At 42.8% G+C, this 19,376-nt stretch overlaps 1 protein-coding gene across 2 annotated transcripts in view; it reads right to left on the bottom strand.

The window, feature by feature from the left end:
* Positions 1-5,998: 5,998 nt before the first annotated feature.
* Positions 5,999-19,376, bottom strand: part of LOC126346622 (chitinase-like protein Idgf4) — a 47,138-nt gene continuing 33,760 nt past the window's right edge. Inside the window, exons 4-7 of one of the 2 annotated variants that reach the window (XM_050002202.1) lie at positions 15,883-16,055; positions 14,276-14,465; positions 6,297-6,747; positions 5,999-6,166 (exon numbers count right to left, since the gene is read on the bottom strand). In XM_050002202.1, the coding sequence (XP_049858159.1) occupies position 6,166; positions 6,297-6,747; positions 14,276-14,465; positions 15,883-16,055 (815 nt within the window). In that variant the 3' untranslated portion in view covers positions 5,999-6,165. Of the gene's footprint in view, positions 6,748-14,275; positions 14,466-15,882; positions 16,056-19,376 lie in introns of both variants that reach the window. The other variant, XM_050002203.1, reaches the window with a different exon arrangement.

Raw genomic sequence — 19,376 nt, 5'->3', positions numbered from 1 at the left:
TACCGATGTGATTGATGTACTCACTTAATAATAAGGGTACACAGAGGCCAAAAATATATTGAGATATATTTTTATTAATGTAGTAATTCCAATCTGACAAAAGACTTGACCGCCTCAACTGACAATGTGATAAACGACTCCACCCACATTTAAGAATGCAATTTATGCACAACTGATGACAGATATTCATTAGTATGTATTTTATGAGCTCCATTGTTCATGGATGAGTTTCTTCATTGGAAGAATGGATGAATTTCTCCATTGGAACACAAGTAACAATATACAACGCATGTAGGTGGGAAGACAAGAGGATTCTGTTCGTCTGCCACACCATGAGGCGACGGCACCTGATGGCAAGTGGTAGCTCACCAGCCTCAGCACAGATCGTCGTAAGAGCGCTGCACTTCAGAGGTTATTTTCTTATCGTGCTCACCTACTGGTGACAAATCGATAATTATTAGAAACAATTGTCAAGTTGAAGCATAATATGAGCATCCACAGCCAAGTCGGGATCTCCTGTAAGTTTTGTGGAATTGATCAGCCAAATTCGGTCTGAAGTCACCTTTAATTCCAGTGATCTGTAGCTGGGGCACTACGAGATTTTCAGTGCTTTACGAACTTTTGATTTCAGCTGTGGTAACCACTGTAGACAAAACAGCAGAAAATTCGTACCATTTGGCAACATAAAAACCTGCCCACAGTGTGACGACAGGAAAAGGAAGTGAGTCATTGAAACAGAAAAGATATCCGAGGACACTGTAATCACCTGTACCTGGTGTGCTAAAGATTGATTACTTCTACGCCTACACAGCTTCGAACCACAGCAGCAAGACACTTGCACATATGAGACATCGAGGCTGTAAAACCTTGAGGATGCACTTATAAGGGACCACTATCTACCATCTAAGCTTAACTGTTTAACTGGAGATAACTAAGAACGAAAATCCCAGTGCACTTAAATGTTTTTTCTAACATCCCATAGCTTTTTCAAACTGAAATCATAAGTTTCCACGTTTCGGAGTCAAGATTGGTGTCAAAAAATTACCTACCACGATCGTATGTACTCTTGTGTTCAGTGATACGACCCTCATGTCTCTTTCTTGAGATGTAATGGATTGGGGTGTTGAAGGATAATCTGAAAATACAGAATTCGTAATTCCATGCACTAACTTATAAGGGACGTTCAAAAAGTTTCCGTTCGAGAGTCGTACAGTACAAAGTCGGTAAGCCAAGCAGGCAAAATCGCTGAGGGCATTGAGGCAATCTTCCCAGCGACGGAGCAGTTTGAAGATGCATGCTCGGTAAAACATCATGTCCTACTATTTGAAGAAGTCCGTAACTGCTTGCTGCACCTCATCGTCCGACAGGGATCGTCGGCCTTTTAAGGCCTTCTTTAAGGGGCCAAAGGCCCGATAATCGCATGGGGGAGATCAGGACTATATGGCGCGTGTTCGAATATCTCCCACTTGTGTTGGCTAACTGCAGCATTACGACATTTGCGATACAGGGACGTGATTTACGTAGCAGCAGCAGCAGCACCCTTTGTTGCTCCACTCTGAGGCGTCTTGTCACGGTCCGTGCGGTTCCCTCCGTCGGGAGTTCGAGTCCTCCGTCGCGCATAGGTGTGTGTGTTGTCCTTCGTATAAGTTATTTTAAGTTAGATTAAATAGTGTGTAAGCTTAGGTACCGATAATCTCAGCAATTTGGTCCCATAAGACCTCACCACAAATTTGGAATTTCCTTGTTGCGCATCATTCGACAACGGCGGTTTTCGACAGCCATACTACCGCATAGACATTATTCAGTATCCAATGAATGCCTACCTGTGTTTCCCCTTCGGCAACCAAGAGAAAAAGACGTTCCCGCATTTACGGCACGCACGTCGGAGGCACGAATACAACACTAATTTCTTGCCCACATGTCGGTGCTCGTATATTCGTATCCGAGTCCCGTAACGTTACATATATTCTGCAGGAACGCCTTCAAGTGGAACATTTTTGTTTGGCCCATATATTTTACTGTTTAGGCGTAAGACCTCGCTAGAAAGAAATCGACGGTGAAATTTAGGGGAATGTTTACTTAAGTTATGCAATCAAGTGTAAGAGTAACGAATTAGCAGATCTTAATGCATAACGGCTGCTTTCTTCCCCCGAATACAGCAAAAGATATGATGTCTTACATGAAATGTTGCCAATTCGTACAGTTACAACAAACAGTTATTATACTTAAGTGTTTGGATGCACTATTTACATTTTCCCAACAAATTAACGACAGAGTACGTGACCAACAGAGTACGAGTAAGAACATAAGAAATACTTGTGCAATTACAAGAAGCCATTAAAGCTATTGTGAATGAGCAGTATTATGAGATTAGTATTATTACATTACTGGGTCACATACTTCCCAGAAAAATTGAACTGTAATGTGTAAAGTCTATTACGGACTTCTGGAAATGAATTATACGTGCAATACAGAGTTTCACGGAGAGGTGAGAAGTGAGACTGTAAGCTGGAGAGTTACCTGAGACGCATAAGGCATATGGAGAAGTATCAGCAGCTGTCAACTCCATTCTTCTTAAAAATAGCGAGGGTTGAATTAAGTAAAAATCGTGGCCTCCTATTGCTTGGGTAATCGTGAAATCAGTTATTTTCGTTACAGGCCTATAAATCAATTAAGTGCGGGGTCGTTAGTATCCAGTTCAAGCAGCAGCCATAGGTACGCTGAAGGACACTACCGCCACGGAACTGGTGCTCCCACTGGGTGCAAGGGCATGAGGCCGAGGTGCCCCTACGATCAAAGCAGCCGGAACCATCTGCACTGCACTGCCGCTGCCCACTCGACTTGGTTACAGCGACTTCCTGCTATTGGAGAAAGCACACTGTTGCACTGCGTCCTTCGTTACAAAACTACGGTGAGATGCCTTCCGAGCCCTATCTTTGAGTTCTTGTTTGGTTGCGTTTCGTCATCAGCAGTAGTTCAGGAATTCCTGCTACATACTGTGCATGTGTTGTCTTCCACCACTTTGGAAGCAACCAAGTGGAGATTCTGTCAGCTTTAGTCAAGATGTTTCATAGTAGAATGCTCGCAGCAACTTTGGCCAATGAACCGCGTGCATTACGTCATTAGGATTCAAGGTCAAATGTGGCCTGGAGTCGCTGTAGCTTTACTACTGGTTCATAATATTAGCCCTGTTTTCTTGAGACACAATTTAGCCCTTGGACGCGAATACTGGGACACTGTATGTCGTGTGGTGCAAAAAAAAAAAATTTTGCGAACGAATTCATGCAGTCATATGATGAATCATCGTGGCAACAACAGTACAGAGCAGTGGCACAATTCGTGAGAAGCTTTTGAATAATAGCGGGACACTAACAGCTAGCGACAAACATAAGAAATTAACACAAACAGAAAAATGAAAAAATGGGTGCCATTACCGATGTCATGAGTTCAGCTTGAACGAGCGACCTCCAGTAGTGCTCTTGGTGCTGATTGGGGATCCGCAAGTACTATTAAACTATAGTGCATGTGTGATACGTGTCCCTTCTTAAGTGACCCTGAGGCCAGCACAGAGTTCGGCGAATACAGCAGCAGTGTGATCATACTATTATTTCAGGGGGCAGGAGGGGTTGTGAGAGCCCTTTAAGACATTATCTTTTTCTAAATTTAGGTAAGTGAGACTGCCTGGTAGTTTTTGATGTCTGCGTATCTATCCTTTATATATCTGCCGCACATGAACCGTGTTTTATTGTTCTCCGATTCTCCCTAACAGAAATAGTGTTAATTTCTATTGTTTCTGTCATCGTCTCTCTGTTAGCAGAATTCTGTATTTCTCTTATTTTCACGCGAGGTGTCTCACTGAACGTGATAAGCATACTCGGGGACATTTTTACAGCTTTTCTAAATATGGTACAGCCTTTATTATGTTACGGAAACAATTACTCATACTGTCAAACTTCTTGCTCGTCCTGGTCATTGTATATACGTGCTTTTTTCATTATGAAAACATGCCGATACTTAATATAATCCAAGGTTTCGTTTGATGACTTCCCGTAAGCTATCGCAAACCTACAACCCGTCTGGGATCTGTGGAGCTGAGCAGGAGTAGGTTTAATCTCGCGGAGTGATACTCAAACTGACCTTCTCGGTGGCCGAAATAAAGTTTACCTTACGTAATAAAGAGAGAACAGTAAATTTTTATGGAGTATGTCTGTTCCACTGGTGGTCTGAAATGAACAAACCTTGTGTCAAATGAAGCCTCCTGGAAACTCACTCAGAGCAGACATTCACCATCCCAGTGAATGAGCAGATCTCAAATATTTCCAGAGTACACGAAGGTGATGTTACCAAAGATGTGTACGAATGAAACCCTGAATGAGTGAAAAAGATGGGTCGTATGATGGGGGAGAACGACCTAGAAAAAGGCGGGTGTCGTAATAGACCTGGATGGAAGATAAAGCACTTGTACAAGATATGCGGTGATGATGGTGATGACAGGGTTCATTGTAAATTCAACATTCTTCAGTCTTTCTCTATATATTCTATTGTTTTGTCATTAACCAGCCCCTGTGTTTGTCAATGGATCGTAAATCAGTGGTTCGGTAATATAATTATTTATCTGACTCAATGTGATAATCCACTTGGCACAAAAAGGTAAGTGTTCGTTATTTTCATTTGCTCTGCGAAACCATTCTCTACCATTGTACTACGATCTTGAGTTTTTCAAGTAGACAAATTTGTTACTAATGATAATTTCAGAGTGGCTAACAAACTCTCTGTCTCTGGATTACTTCTATCAGATTACTTTAAGAACTGTACTTGTATTCTCCTTAAATTAGTAATCCTTTATTTTTTCTTACAGTCAGTACTGACAGTCTCAGTGACTCAGTTGATCATCGATCAGCTACTCTCGTTTTCAATAATGAGCAAACCATACAGATGGCATCGCACACTTCCATTTCTACTTGTCTTCCTGGGCTCGGTCTGAGTTATATATTCTCCTTCGTTCCTTTGAGATAATCTGTGTAGTAGAACATCAGTTGTGTGTTACAGATTTCACTATCTTGAAATTCAGTTCTACTTGACTACCTTAATCAAGTACAATTAGCATTATGCTGAACATCTAGTTATACTTATTCGTTTTCTTTTTGGTATATTCTGTGTCTTGCTGAGTATATAAACTACTATTCATAAGCATCTCGGTGGTTTCCGAAGACGACTGCACAAAAACTAGAAGACTTACAGAAAAGTGGCGCATACGAGGGGACAGAACATCTGTCCAAGTGTCGACTCGTAATACTCACCGTAGGTTAGGGCGAAGACCTGTCAGAATATGAAGACGAATCGTGCTTGTGCCTGTAGACAGGCATCACAATGACCATATTTCCAAACTGAGCAGCTTTCACGCCTTCCCAGGCAATTCGTGTTGGCAACTCCAGTAAATTGCACGCACGTATTGATGTTTGTTGCATCACAGATGGTGCATATATCGAACACCAGTAATGTGAGTTAAAAACATGGAGAGATGCTGTATCCACTGATAGGTGTTGGTTTCCCTATGTGTTTCAGTTTTTGCACAGTCTTTTCTTGGAACCCGAAAGGTACTGATGAGTGACGCTGTGTACGCAGTGTTGTTAAAAAATGTTCAGATGTGTGTGAAATCTTATGGGACGTAACTGCTAAGGTCATCAGACCCTAATCTTAAACACTACTTAACCTAAATTATCCTAAGGACAAACACACACACGCACGCCCGAGGGAGGACTCGAACCTCCGCCGGGGTCCGCAGTGTTGTGTTGGGAGAGTATTTATACTATATGAGTGTTAACAAGAGGCAGAAAGTGTACTCCCATACCTGTAATAATCATTGCAGATAGAAAACTGGCTGTAAGGAAAATTTGTGGAAAACAAGAAGATTGGTACGTAGAAAACCGCGCTTGTCATGTAGGTGGCAACCTGGGCGATCTTATAGTAGTTGTTATGTAAAAGAAAACTACAAAAGTTGTATGTTTGGAAAGAAGATCTTTATTTCACTCACTTCGTATAGCAAAGTCATAGATCTCACTGTTAAAATATGAATTTCTTTCACATTTATTGTAATTCTTCCAATGCGACTATAAAATCTGGTTTTGTGTCGCGAGCTCGAAACGCACGTTCGATGTAATGTGCTCTGTGGAGCAGAAAAAATAAAAATATTACTGGCTGTTTAAAACGTATTTGACGAGAGCATCTCAGTACATCATTTTAAAAAACGGATGTAAATGTGTGTTTCTTGGGAGAATACTGAAATTGTTACGAACTACGGTGAACGAAGTTTCAGCGTTCCAGCCCGAACAATGGGGAACTTCTCGCCAGTGCAGATGCCGTTGTAGTCGTCCAGGGAGAGGTCGGAGAAGGCGATGCCGGCCAGGCTCTTGGTCTTGGCGTACTGCGCCTTGTAGGCGGCCACGTCCGGGTCCTCGAAGCCGACCCACAGGCCGTTGACGTCTCCGGAGGGCAGCCGGAAGCCGTAGGAGCCGAGGCGGTTGGAGGGGTCGTTGACGCGGCGCAGCGTCGTCGGCTTGTCCTTGTTGGAGGGGTTGGGCAGCAGGGTGCACACCGACTGGTAGGCCAGCAGGCCCGGCGTCTGCACGATCGCGTCCTGGTCGCCGGGGCCGTCCGTCTCTATGGGCGGCGCGCCGGACACCTTGCTGTCCTCCGTCAGCTTCCACGTGCGGGCGAACGTCGGGATGCCGAGCACCAGCTTGCTAGCTGTACGCAAAAGAAAGCGAGACACTTAAGTCTTTTTGCTCGTATTACTTCATACTTCATTGACATTGTAATTCTGTCAGAGACAGCAAAGGACTTGGAAGAGCAGTTAAACGGAATGGACAGTATCTTGAAAGGAGGACAAAAGATGAGCAAAACGAGGATAATGGAATGTATTCGAATTAAGTCGGGTGATGCTGAGGGAATTAGATTAGGAAATGAGACACTTAAAAGTAGTAAAGGAGTTTTGATATTTGGGGAGCAAAATAACTGATGATGGTCGAAGTAGAGAGGATATAAAATGTAGACTGGCAATTGCAAGGAAAGCCTTTCTGAAGAAGAGAAATTTGTTGACATCGAGTATAGATTTAAGTATGAGGAAGTCGTTTCTGAAAGTATTTGGTTCAAATGGCTCTGAGCACTATGGGACTTAACTTCTAAGGTCATCAGTCACCTAGAACTTAGAACTACTTAAACCTAACCAACCTAAGGACATCACAAACATCCATGGCCGAGGCAGGATTCGAACCTGCGACCGTAGCAGTCGCTCGGTTCCAGACTGTAGCGCCCAGAACTGCTCGGTCACCACGGCCGGCGAAAGTATTTGTATGGAGTCTAGCCATGAATGGAAATGAAACATGTGCGATAAATAGTTTGGACAAAAAGAGAATAAAAGCTTTCGAAATGTGTTGCTACAGAAGAATGCTGAAGACTAGATGGGTAGATTACATAACTAATGAGGAAGTACTGAATCGGATTGGGGAGAAGAGAAGTTTGTGGCACAACTTGAGCAGAAGAAGGGATCGGTTGGTAGGACATGTTCTGAGGCATCAAAGGATCACCAATTTAGTATTGGAGGGCAGCGTGGAGGGTAAAAATCGTAGAGGGAGACCAAGAGATGAATACATTAAGCAGATTCAGAAGGATATTGGTTGTAGTAGGTACTGGGAGATGAAGCAGCTTGCACAGGATAGAGTAGCATGGAGAGCTGCATCAAACCAGTCTCAGGACTGAAGACCGCAACAATAACACGTCATCTTACTGCGTAACACATCGTCGCGATCTGCAACTACAGCTGCTAATGTTAACGTGAGAGAAACTGAGAGGAAAAACTGATACGGATGAACAAACAGTAGAAACACAAAAGCTCGTTCTGTGGGTCCCCACCGACCTCAATCCTGTCACGTGAACTACTGGACCTACTCGCCCAGACGGAGCCGCTGAGAACAGCTGCTACCTTAAACTATGGCTCTCTCTTAGTCGCGAAGAGGTTTCCACTGGCACAGCTAGACCAGGCTTGCTATAAGCACACTGTTGCTAGATTCCGCTTGTATGAACTCATTACCCAACGCTGAGCAAACGCATTCAAGCAGGGGTCCTCACTTCGACAAACAGGATAAAACAGTCAGCTCCTGTCTCCACCAACGCCGTACAGGCGACAAATATTATTATTATACCAAAAAAAGGAAGGAATCATCACTTGCTACGACACACCAAAGTACACGACCGCACTGCAAACATTTCCGTAATGCTCTCTGAAACTTGTCACTCGATAGTGGCTACTTGTCCCAACCTTTGTCACCTCAAAGTAAAGTGAAGAAGAAATAGCCTAGCCTGGAAAAACTCACGTTCTTTCTTTTTTTTTTACTTTTTCGTAACAAACAATTACCACGTTTTCAGTCTTAGGTGCACCGAAACTGTAACGGTGGATTTCCAAACAGCGATGCAGAGCTTTGCTTTTTCACATCTCATCTCTCCACAGTTAATCACTGGCAGCACCACATCTTTCGTACGACACGATTTTTTTGTACTGTTCCTCTTCCCAACCTAAGAACTTCTTGTATTGTTGCTTATACTCAAAGATAGAAAATACTTATAGGCGGTATCTTAATGAAAATGACAAAGATGGAAAAAAGTAAGTACACTATTTAATATTTCATAAGTAATCGCCATAATTGTTAATACGTTTGTCCCACTGGGAGACCAGACGGCCAGTGCTTTCATGGGAAAACGTTTGCGGTTGCCTACGGAACCATGACTGTGCCCAGGCGTGCACCTCTTCGTCTGAAGCAAACCGGCGGACACGGTTGTCTCTCTTCGTGCCTTCAAAAAGTGGAAACAGTATGGGCAGAAATATGGGCTGTATGGAAGATGCGTACGGGTTATACATGGAAACTTCTGGAGCTAGCCTAAGCAACAGGCATGCCAGCTCCGGAGAAGTCATGATGGACTGTGACTGCAAGGGTTCGTTGCTCAATAAGTTTCTCGAAGAGGGAGCCACAATTAACGCAGAGCGCGCCATAAATATTGACAGACGGCATCATTCTGTTCCCAGTCCGTATGTTGCCAAGGTTGTTTCGATTATGTTGGGGATGTTTCGGTGGGAAGCCCTTACACATCCTCCATACAGTTCCGATCTCTTCCTATCCGATTTCCATGTTTTTTGGGCCCTGAACAAAGACATTCGTGGCCGTCTAATTGTTTCGGATGAGGAGGTGCGCGCCTGGATACAAACGCGGTTCCATAGGCTACCGCAGCCGGCCGCGGTGGTCTCGCGGTTCTAGGCGCGCAGTCCGGAACAGTGCGACTGCTACGGTTGTAGGTTCGAATCCTGCCTCGGGCATGGATGTGTGTGATGTCCTTAGGTTAGTTAGGTTTAAGTAGTTCTAAGTTCTAGGGGACTAATGACCACAGCAGTTGAGTCCCATAGTGCTCCGAGCCATTTGAACCATTTTAGCCATAGGCTACCGCAAACATTTTTCCATAAAGGTGTTGGCCGTCTTGTCTCACAGTGCGATAAATGTATTAACAGCTATGACGATTACTTTTGAAATAATTAATAAATAGTCTGCTTCCTGTTTTTTATGTCTCGTTTTATATGACTACCCCTTATAATTACTGAACTTCAATGTTAGTTTCTTGAGATTTCCTTTTTTCCGATGATTTCCTCAATTAGCTGAGTCCAAGGGAGATGTCCCTATCATAGGACACATCCATCCGATCTTCCAGCGTTAATCGTACAGCAAGTAGGAGTTAAACGCTTGCAACGCCGAAAGGATCAGTAAGAACTACTGCGTGAAGGAGTTAACGCATAATACTGATTCAAAGGATAGGGATCGACAACTGTAGGCAGCAGTTGTTTCCCTGCTCTTGCCGGACAAGTATGGTGATGAAAATTTTTACACCATCAGATTACGACGATCTTTCTCTTGTTCGAGCGCCGTCACGCTAGAGGGCGATAATTACTGAGTGCTGGATAATATAAAATTCCTATTTAAAAAACTAATGGTGACACTAGAGAACAAATGAAGCTTACAAAAATGCAAGTACAGGTAACCTAAAATCGAATCAAGAAAGAGTCAACTGTTACGGCATCCCAAAGAGCAATGTCGCATTTTTTATGTGAAGGCATAAAATCTGAATGAAGTCTTATGCTTCTCATAAAAACAATTTCGGTCCGTCTGTCTGTAATAGTAGCTGACTTTCCTAGGACGCTCCCAAAGCCCAGCTGTCCAATTATGTCGATTTTCGGTTCCATAGAACATTGGACTACCTTTGTCGACGGCTTTCTGTGCAGTAATTGTAGCATACTTTTTATGCTCTTTAGTGCAAAATAATGACTTTCCAGATATTCGGATTATCGAATGTTACACGACTAAAACACAAGTTGCTAGAACTGAGTTATCCAACCCCGCGTGTAAGTAACCATAAGAAAGGAGTAACTTTTATGATTCCTCAGAAGGAGCTGCAGTACTGAATCGATGAGTACAACACGTTGATGCTGTTTTTCTCGTAGAGTTCTGTTTCAGACTACCGTCTCCACTTCTGCATCCACTCGCCTGTGTAGTGGCGATCGATTGGGAGGTAGTTAGATCGAATAGTGGTGGAACCTCGTACCACCTCGTGTAGTGAGGGCCTGAGACACAGGTGACGGTGATCAGTCCATTGAATGCATCGTTAGGCTCGGCGGCCCCCTTAGTGCTATTCAACAAGAGTGGGCTATTTGTCGGTATCGGATTTCAACCTCTCCTTTTTCTGCCTCTGCCTCTCTCTCTCTCTCTCTCTCTCTCTCTCTCTCTCTCTCTCTCTCTCTCTCTCGTCAAACATTGCACAAAACTCTGCATCGTAACTCGGTAATTACATTCTCATACATTGGACAATTACATTTAAGATGCTACACTCACAATTCGCAAAGGCGAGCTTGCATTGTATGCGAGGTAAGAAATCCTTTGCAAATAGGACGCAGGGCAACCTCTCGAAATCTTCCATCCAGTAATGCCAAACAACTAGCACACAAAAATTATTATGTACTTTTACTTTGTCTAATGACTATCGGTCTCGCTACCAAACACCATCTTCAGACCCGCCTACAATCATAAAATGCTCTGTGATAACTCAAGTATGGTATAAAGTGCAACCTCAAGCTGTAGGCAGCACCTTACCGCTGACACTCAGAGGTAATATGACAGTGGCTGATTTTTCAAATACCATGATGTGCAAATACACTTGACTGACTATTTTAAGTTGCAGGTGTACGAGGAAATTTTGGATGTAGACTGTTCTCGTCGATTACAGCTACACAGTACCATCGAGATAGGGACATAAGCATTGGATTTTAATGCCGGAATGTTACTACATTACTAACATACATAGTTGCATGGGTTAGTGTTGTGGTCTTCTCCTAATACAGAGACCCATCGATGTAGCCTCTTGCAACTACAAGCTGCATTTGACGATTCATCATAACGGCCGTAGGGCTTTAGTGAACTGCGATACGGTGTGCAGGAAACGTGATGCCGTGCCGCCGAACACACGGACACTGCAGAGATAAACAGAAAAATGGAAATGCGGCCGAAGATGGTCAGCTCGGGAATAATACACAGCCACGACGAGCCGCTACTCTGTCTGGGTGCTGCATATCTTGTCAATAAACATAATCTCGGTTTTCAGTATACAATGCTGTTTTATGGACAACGTATACTTGATTACAAGATATATGATGAAATTGATATTTTATAATGGTACGCGTTATATACCAAAGGACAATGGTAACGTAGCAACTTAGATGTGTTACTCTGCCTTTAATATTTTATTCCATGGGAGACTGTTCCACTCTTTGTTTTTTTAAAATGTTTTTACATTCCCTACTTTTATGTGGTGTTTAGTTTTATTTTTAGATATCTTTTGCATTGTGAGACTTATTTAAGAAATAAAAACCTCTTTAAATAGGGGAGGACTTAACACTTCTGACCGCATCTGCATCTTTAATGCACGGCATTGACTTTTACTTTTAGTATATGGTTCACCTACTCGGGTAAATGAGCTTGAAGACTTCGTGCCAGAGTTAAGGGACTGGCTACATGTTACGGCTACCCTTTACACCATGCTATATAAATCCTCCCACTCCATGGCTATGGTTGAATAGCCTCAATGATATAATTTCACTAAGAAAAATAGCCTAGGTTGCAAATGCTAGCAGAAGCTTTATATACGCGTTTTGCCTTTTCGAGACATCTTCATAGTTTATATTTGGAAAGTGGGAGCAAGGCATTGGTCATAAGTAGCAAAAATTGTGGCAGGCTCCTTTTACGGCGGCATACAACGACCATATGATAGAGCCACACTTATAATCTTGAAACGTAAATACTGCAACACAATATGAAGTACTCGTGAATACACAGCAACATATATCGAAGCTCCGCCGAAGGTCCATGTCAAAATTTTGACTACTTGTGACTAATACATTACGTGCAACTCCCAAATAAGTTCTGAAGATGCTTCAAAATGGCGGAACAAAGCTTCTGTTGTTATTTGCAACCTATACTGTTTCTTCTTACTGAAAATTATATCATACTAGATTTATACTCTTGGCTTCGCCCGCATACACGTACGTCACACATCACATATATTTCACACATCTCTTCCTCCACCTCTCTCTATACATCCTCTCCTCCCCCTCTCTCTCTGGCCATCTCCTCCTCCCCCTCTCTTTGTCCATCTCTTCCTTTCCCTCTCTGCCCACACTCTCACCCGTCTCTTTGTAAGTCTCCTCTTGCCGTTCTCTATGTCCAGCTCCTACAGCTGTATGTCACTCCGTTTATATCCACCCCACGTCGCCGAGCGGGTCTAGGCGCTACAGTCTGGATCCGCGCGACCGCTACGGTTGGAGGCTCGAATCCTGTCTCGGGCACGGATGTGTGTGTTGTCCTTAGGTTAGTTAGGTTTAAGTAGTCTAAGTTCTATGGGACTGATGGCCTCAGAAGTTAAGTCCCACAGTGCTCAGAGCCATTTTAACGACCCCACGTCAATGGGAGATGGTTCTTATTTCCTCAGCAGTTCTTCAAATGGTTCAAATGGCTCTGAGCACTATGGGACTTAACATCTGAGTTCATCAGTCCTCTAGAACTAATTTTCTGTACCCATCGGGATGCTTCTTTTTGGTGCGCCCCCTTGCCTCTGACTATTCGGGTGCTTGATTTCGATTAGTCCCCTCCGCTCTCGCCTTAGGAGTGCTTGACTTCGGTGAGTACCCTTGACAAGTGCCTCTGTCACTATCACTTCATGATCATTTTACCTTGTTACAATTCCTCTTGTAGCCGTATAGAGGCCAGCGCGACAGTTAACGGCGTTTGTATCGAAACACACACCGAGATTCGTCACCCTGATGGGTGGGTTCGAGGGCAGCCGTCGAAACCAAGCATGGTTTGGGATCTCATCACAATTAACCTCGTAGAGAACAGAAAACTACGTTACCATACCAGTAGGTTATTTGCCAGAAATGTCAATGTCTAGCCATATTATCTGTACTGTACAATCACATCTGCAACATTCAAGCAACGTTTGAATATCAGTATCAACCGTTAGAGCACAAACGTTTACATTTACCTCATAAATGAAATGTAGACTTAAATGCGTCTGTTCTTAATTCCAAAGACAGGCGCACAGGTTGTTCAAATGGCTCTAAGCACTATGGGGCTTAACATCTGAGGTCATCAGTCCTCTAGAACTTAGAACTACTTAAACCTAACTAACCTAAGGACATCACACACATCCATGCCCGAGGCAGGATTCGAACCTGCGACCGTAGCGGTCGCGCGGTTCCAGACTGAAACTCATAGACACGCTTGGCCACCATCGGCCGGCAGCAGTTCTTCCCAGACAGTAAGTGGTATGTGTACCAGGTTTGATTGAATTTGACCCAATGGTTTAGAAGAAGATGTGGAACACGCATGCATACATACATCCATTTTATAATATATCCAGAAGTTAGCTATCAGAGAAAAAAATTGAAACTATTTCTTATAGAATATTTTAATTACGTATTTTGGTTTTTTGATCGTCGGATGGTCTGATGATGGTACTTGGTACGGGAACCTGTAGCCATTGGACAAAATAAAAGTGGGACTACAGAGTGAAGCGTTTTTTTGTTTTCTGTGTTGGTCGCTCTTGGACAGTAGATCGGGAGTAATAAACTAAATAAAAGTGTGTGATAAGATTTTGTGCCCGGAGCAGCAGCAGCGGGCGTACTGACCTGGGAATGAGTTCTCGAGGAACCAGCGGATGTTCCCGTCGACCGAGAGGTCGGAGTCCCTCTGCCCGGCTGGGTAGAGCGGCGCAGGGTAGTCGGCCTCCTTGGGGTCGCGCTCCGGGTTGCGGTAGTCGAAGGCCAGCACGTGCAGCTCGTCGATCTGCTGGTTCAGCGCCGTCGGGTCGTAGTACAGCTGCAACACCAGCGGTCTCGGCGTTAGGCAAACGGCGAAACACTGCAACTGCAGAGTGCTGAATCCAAGTTTTCTCACCTCCCGTATAACTGTCATAGTACTTGCAGTGGATCCTGATGTAGTTTGAAATATCTGTGCGACGGTCTGCCTATTACAAATTACAGTCCTCTTCAACTGTCGGCGGTCTCTGTCAGTCAACAGACGAAGTCAGCCTGTACGCGTTTGTGCTGTACGTGTTCCTTCACGTGTCTACTTCACTATCGCATCGGAAACAGTGGACCTAGGAATGTTTAGGAGTGTGGAAATCTCGCGTACAGACGTGTGACACAAGTGACACCCAATGACCTGACCACGTTCGAAGTCCGTGAATTCTCGCAGAGCGTCCCATTCTGCACCTTCACGATGTCTAATGACTACTGACATCGCTGATACGGAGTACCCGGCAATAGGTGGCAGCACATGGCACCTAATATGAAAAACGTATGTTTTTGGGGGGGTCGTGTTACTTTTGATCACATAGTGTATCATCTGTATTGAAATGGTTCATCAATACCTATGAGATTTTGAGGCGAATCGAAGCATTATGGCACGCCATGTCTGCAACGCGCTTTAAATGCGTCCTTGGATCACCGTAGTGAAGTGTTATTATAAATACCAATTTAAATGTATGTAGTTAACGATGGCACCAACAATTTTTGGTGTTGCTGCAGTTATTTTGATTTACCCATCTGCAAATCATATACTTCAATGACATCCCTGTTACTTATATGCGCCATTAATTTCAAGTTCTACTGGTGATTCGTATGTTTACGTATTCGTGGGTGCAATATATTATAAGAACCTGGGATTCTGAACCGTTCGCGATACATAAACACGGTTTTCACGTATCACAGTTAATTAAAGAGTAGGTACCTTGAGATATGATTAATATTTCTTCAGCTACATAAGTGGTAAAGCAATTTTGGTTCTTTTACAAGAAACAAAATACCTTTTTATCGACTTTCGGAAGCTCCTGAAAGTAGGAGCAGAGCGACGTAATATGCTCTTAACACTCTGATTCTTAGAGGTGTATAAAGAACCGTACGAAATGTACGGAGGAGATACTGCTTAGGCTCATTCCTAATATTAGCATCCCGTATTTCGCTTTTTTTCCGAAACTACGGTAGCCTTTCGAAGAAAAACCCATCTTTCTGATATAAGGAAAAAATCTCTATTTTTTTTAGTAATATACTAAAATACCTACTCCTTTTCGTGTTATCACGTGCTTCAGTATTTTGAAACATTTATAAAATTTGACCGATGTCCTTGATTTAAGTATCAGGGTAGATGCATCTCCCCGGTAATGAGAGCGTTAAAAACACAGTATAATTCAAAATTCCTAATTATGGCATCTAAAAAGGAAGCACCTAATACTCACCGACTGGTTGATGTATGGGATGACGCTGAGGGTCAAGAGAGCGTTTTCGTTCCGCAGCGACGTCCTCAGTTCGCGAATGAGGGCCGAGAACTGGCTCTTGTGCTCGTCTGCTTTCTCGTCCGTGTGGCTGTGGGCCGCGCCGACCGCCTTCTTGATTCCGTGCCATATGGAGCCTGATAACAACAAAACATGTGTAGAAACACTGGAAATATATATATATTGTAGGGGGAGGGTTACTCAACGGTACAACTGGTTAAACGCGGCCCACAACGAAATCCTTCCTCGCGCCAACCTCTTCATTTAAGAGTACTGCGTGCACCCTACTTCCTGAATTACTTGTTCGATGTATTCGAATCTCTCTTTCCCTCTACAGTTTTCTCCAGTACTATGGATGTCTCAGCACATGCCCTATCACCCGGTCCTTTCTTCTTGGCCGCGTGGGGTAGTCGCCCGGTCTTGGGTGTCTTGTCACGGTTCGCGCTGCTCCCCCGTCGGAGGTTCGAGTCCTCCCTCGGGTACGGGTGTTGTCCTTAGCGTAAGTTAGTTGAACTTAGATTAAGTAGTGCATAAGTCTAGTGACCGATGCCGATGATCTCAGCAGTTTGGTGCCATAGTCCTTACAACAAATTTCCATTTCCTCCTTCTTGTTTGTGTTTCCCCCATATTATTTTCCTCGCCGATTCAGTGGGGAATAGCCTCATTTCTTATCTTATCGGCCCACCTAACTTTCAACATCCTTCTAATGCATCACACGTTAAATGCTTCAAATTTTCTTCTTTTCTTGTTTCCTCACAGTCTGTGATTCACTACCATGCAATGCTGTACTGCAGAGGTGCATTCTCAGAATTCTCTTCCTCAAATTAAGGTCATTGTTTAATACTAGCAGACTTCTTTTGGCCAGAAATGCACTCTTCGCTTGCGCTAGTATGTTTTGTATGTGCTCCTTGCATCGACCATCATGCGTTATTTTGATTCCGAGGTAACAGAATTCCTTCACTTCGACTACTTCACGGTCCCCAGTTTTGATGGTAAATTTTTCACTAACCTCTGCAAGCTCTCATTACTTTTGTCTTTCTTCGGTTTACTCTCAGTTCGTGTTCTCTGCTCAGTAGATTGTTCATTCCGTTTAGTGTGTCTGTAATTCTCCTTACCTTTCCCGGAGGATAACACTTTCATCAGCAGTCTTATGATTGACATCTTTTTACGCTTAATTTGTGTCCATTCCTGAACCCATCTTTTATTTCTACCAATGTTTCTTTGACAGAAAGAACAGTAAGAGAGAAAGACATTAGACTTCTGACATGCCATACCCCGACTCGTATAATATTGCTCTTCCCTTGGTTATTCAGTCTTTTTGTCTTGGTCCCCTCATTCTTGACAGTCCCCTTTAGGAGATCCTAATGGAGAAATAAATCGGAATCTTTTGCCAATGAAGAGACCTTCCTGTTACAGGTCACATGTGCTGTGTATGCAACTTAAGTGTCTCTGACGCAGTGGTTTTCTGTGCCTTCATGAAGACACAAAAACAATATAATGTATTTCTGGCAATTGCAGAATTTACAAACAACTCTGTTTTCTTTGAACATTTAAATTTTTTGGCGCAAGCATAAAAAATGTTTTGCATCTTTAACTGGTACTGGTCACCATTGGCCGTCACTGTCTCCAGGACAAAATGGTCATTTTTTTTCAAAAGATGTTTCTTCAAGTGAATGTGATTCGGTAACAGTCGTCATAAATATTTACAACAATGGAGACTTGCGTTGATATTCCGATATACAACAAAGAACAGCATGTGTTTTGGTATACATCTGTTGGATGCTATGCTAATGTGGTGAAGTTGCTACCTCATTGGACTCACGTTCTGGAGGACTACTGTTCAAATCTCCGATCGGCCACACAGATTTAGGTTTTCTATGATTTTCCTAAATCACTCCAGTCAAATGCTGCGATGGTCCCTATGAAAGGAGTCGATTCCTTACCCGTCCTTCTCTAAACCGAACTTGTGCCCCCTTTTCAATGACCTTGCTTTCGGTGGGACGTTAAACTATGCTCATCATAAGTAAAGATCCAGAAGCGTCAAACCCCATGCTGAACAATACCCATCGTACCAAGCCAAGATAATAATGTGATAGACGTATTTAACCTATAATCCATTCATATGAAGAAGAGCACAATTTCTATAGTATTTGAACTATCCCTATCCTCATGTCAGTGTCATCATCACAGTCATTTTCATAGACACCATGACCATCATAATAACCATCATCTTCAACCTCACCATCATCTTCATCATCACTGTCATCATCATCACAATCATTGTCATCTTTACCATGTTCTTCTTCTTTTTTGTCACTTTCATCATCATTACCACCACAATCACCACCATCATCAATATCATCGTCATCATCATTACCATCATCAACACCTTCATTATCATCAGCAGCAGCAGCGTCGTCGTTGACATCATCATTATCTGCCGTCACTATCATCATCAATAAAACTGGCATCACCATCATCATTATCACCACCACCACCACCACCACCACCACCACCACTACCATCATCAACAATAACATGCTATTTTTGACTCAGAGAAAAAAAATCATATGCATTTTACATTTCACTTTTCTTTCTTGTTTGTTCTACACAAACCTCGGCCTGCGCTTAGTTTATAGCTTCGAAATTTCCGCGTTTGTCATTGCTTCTTCTTCTAATGTGAGGGCATCCTAATTTCGTCTGTGTATTCATTTCTTAGTTTATCTTGAGCTTACTATGTGTATTTCTATGCTTCTTTAAGTACATTATTTAATTTTTCTAAGAAAAGCATTTTTTAATGCTTGAATGTGACTTTTTTACATTTGTTTGTTTCTGTACCATCCTGCTCAGAGACTAATTAAATCACTGCGGTGTTTTACTCAGAAGATTGTAAGGAAAATGAAGAACAGGATTGTGGGAGTGGCAGCTGAGGAACTTCTCGTAGAGACGGAACTGCTCGAATAGTGGGCGGTTACCTGTGGACAGTGGATCGCATGCTGTCAGCGATTTCATCTCATCATTGTTTCGTTCTTTACACAGGAAAAAAAGCTACCAGAAATTTTATGTGTCTTCGTAGAAAGTGCATTTCAAGATAATCTATTAGAAGCTAGAATCAGTAATTCCAACATCTGTTTTTGTGTTAACAATTATCCGCGTTTACACTGTCTATCGAGGCCTCACTGTACTGAGTTAATGCAAGGTCGGAATAATATTCCCAAAATCAGGCGACCGGAAAGTCTTCTACAGAAGAATGAGCAAAAACATTCTCTTCAGTCATTTATTGACTTCTATTCTTTAATTTTGCAATAATGCCGACTTGTCCATGTACGTTATATCCTTTGCATAATTATAAAAGTATACATATATTGTTCTCAGTTTTTTGTTTTTAAATCAAATTGTGATTTAAGATCAACATTTTTTCATTAAAATTACAATATATGTTTCATTTGAAGATAATT

The sequence above is a fragment of the Schistocerca gregaria genome, chromosome 1 (assembly GCF_023897955.1).
Source record: "Schistocerca gregaria isolate iqSchGreg1 chromosome 1, iqSchGreg1.2, whole genome shotgun sequence".
In the NCBI taxonomy this organism is placed as follows: Eukaryota; Metazoa; Arthropoda; class Insecta; order Orthoptera; family Acrididae; genus Schistocerca; species Schistocerca gregaria.
This window is presented reverse-complemented; position numbering and strand designations above follow the sequence as displayed.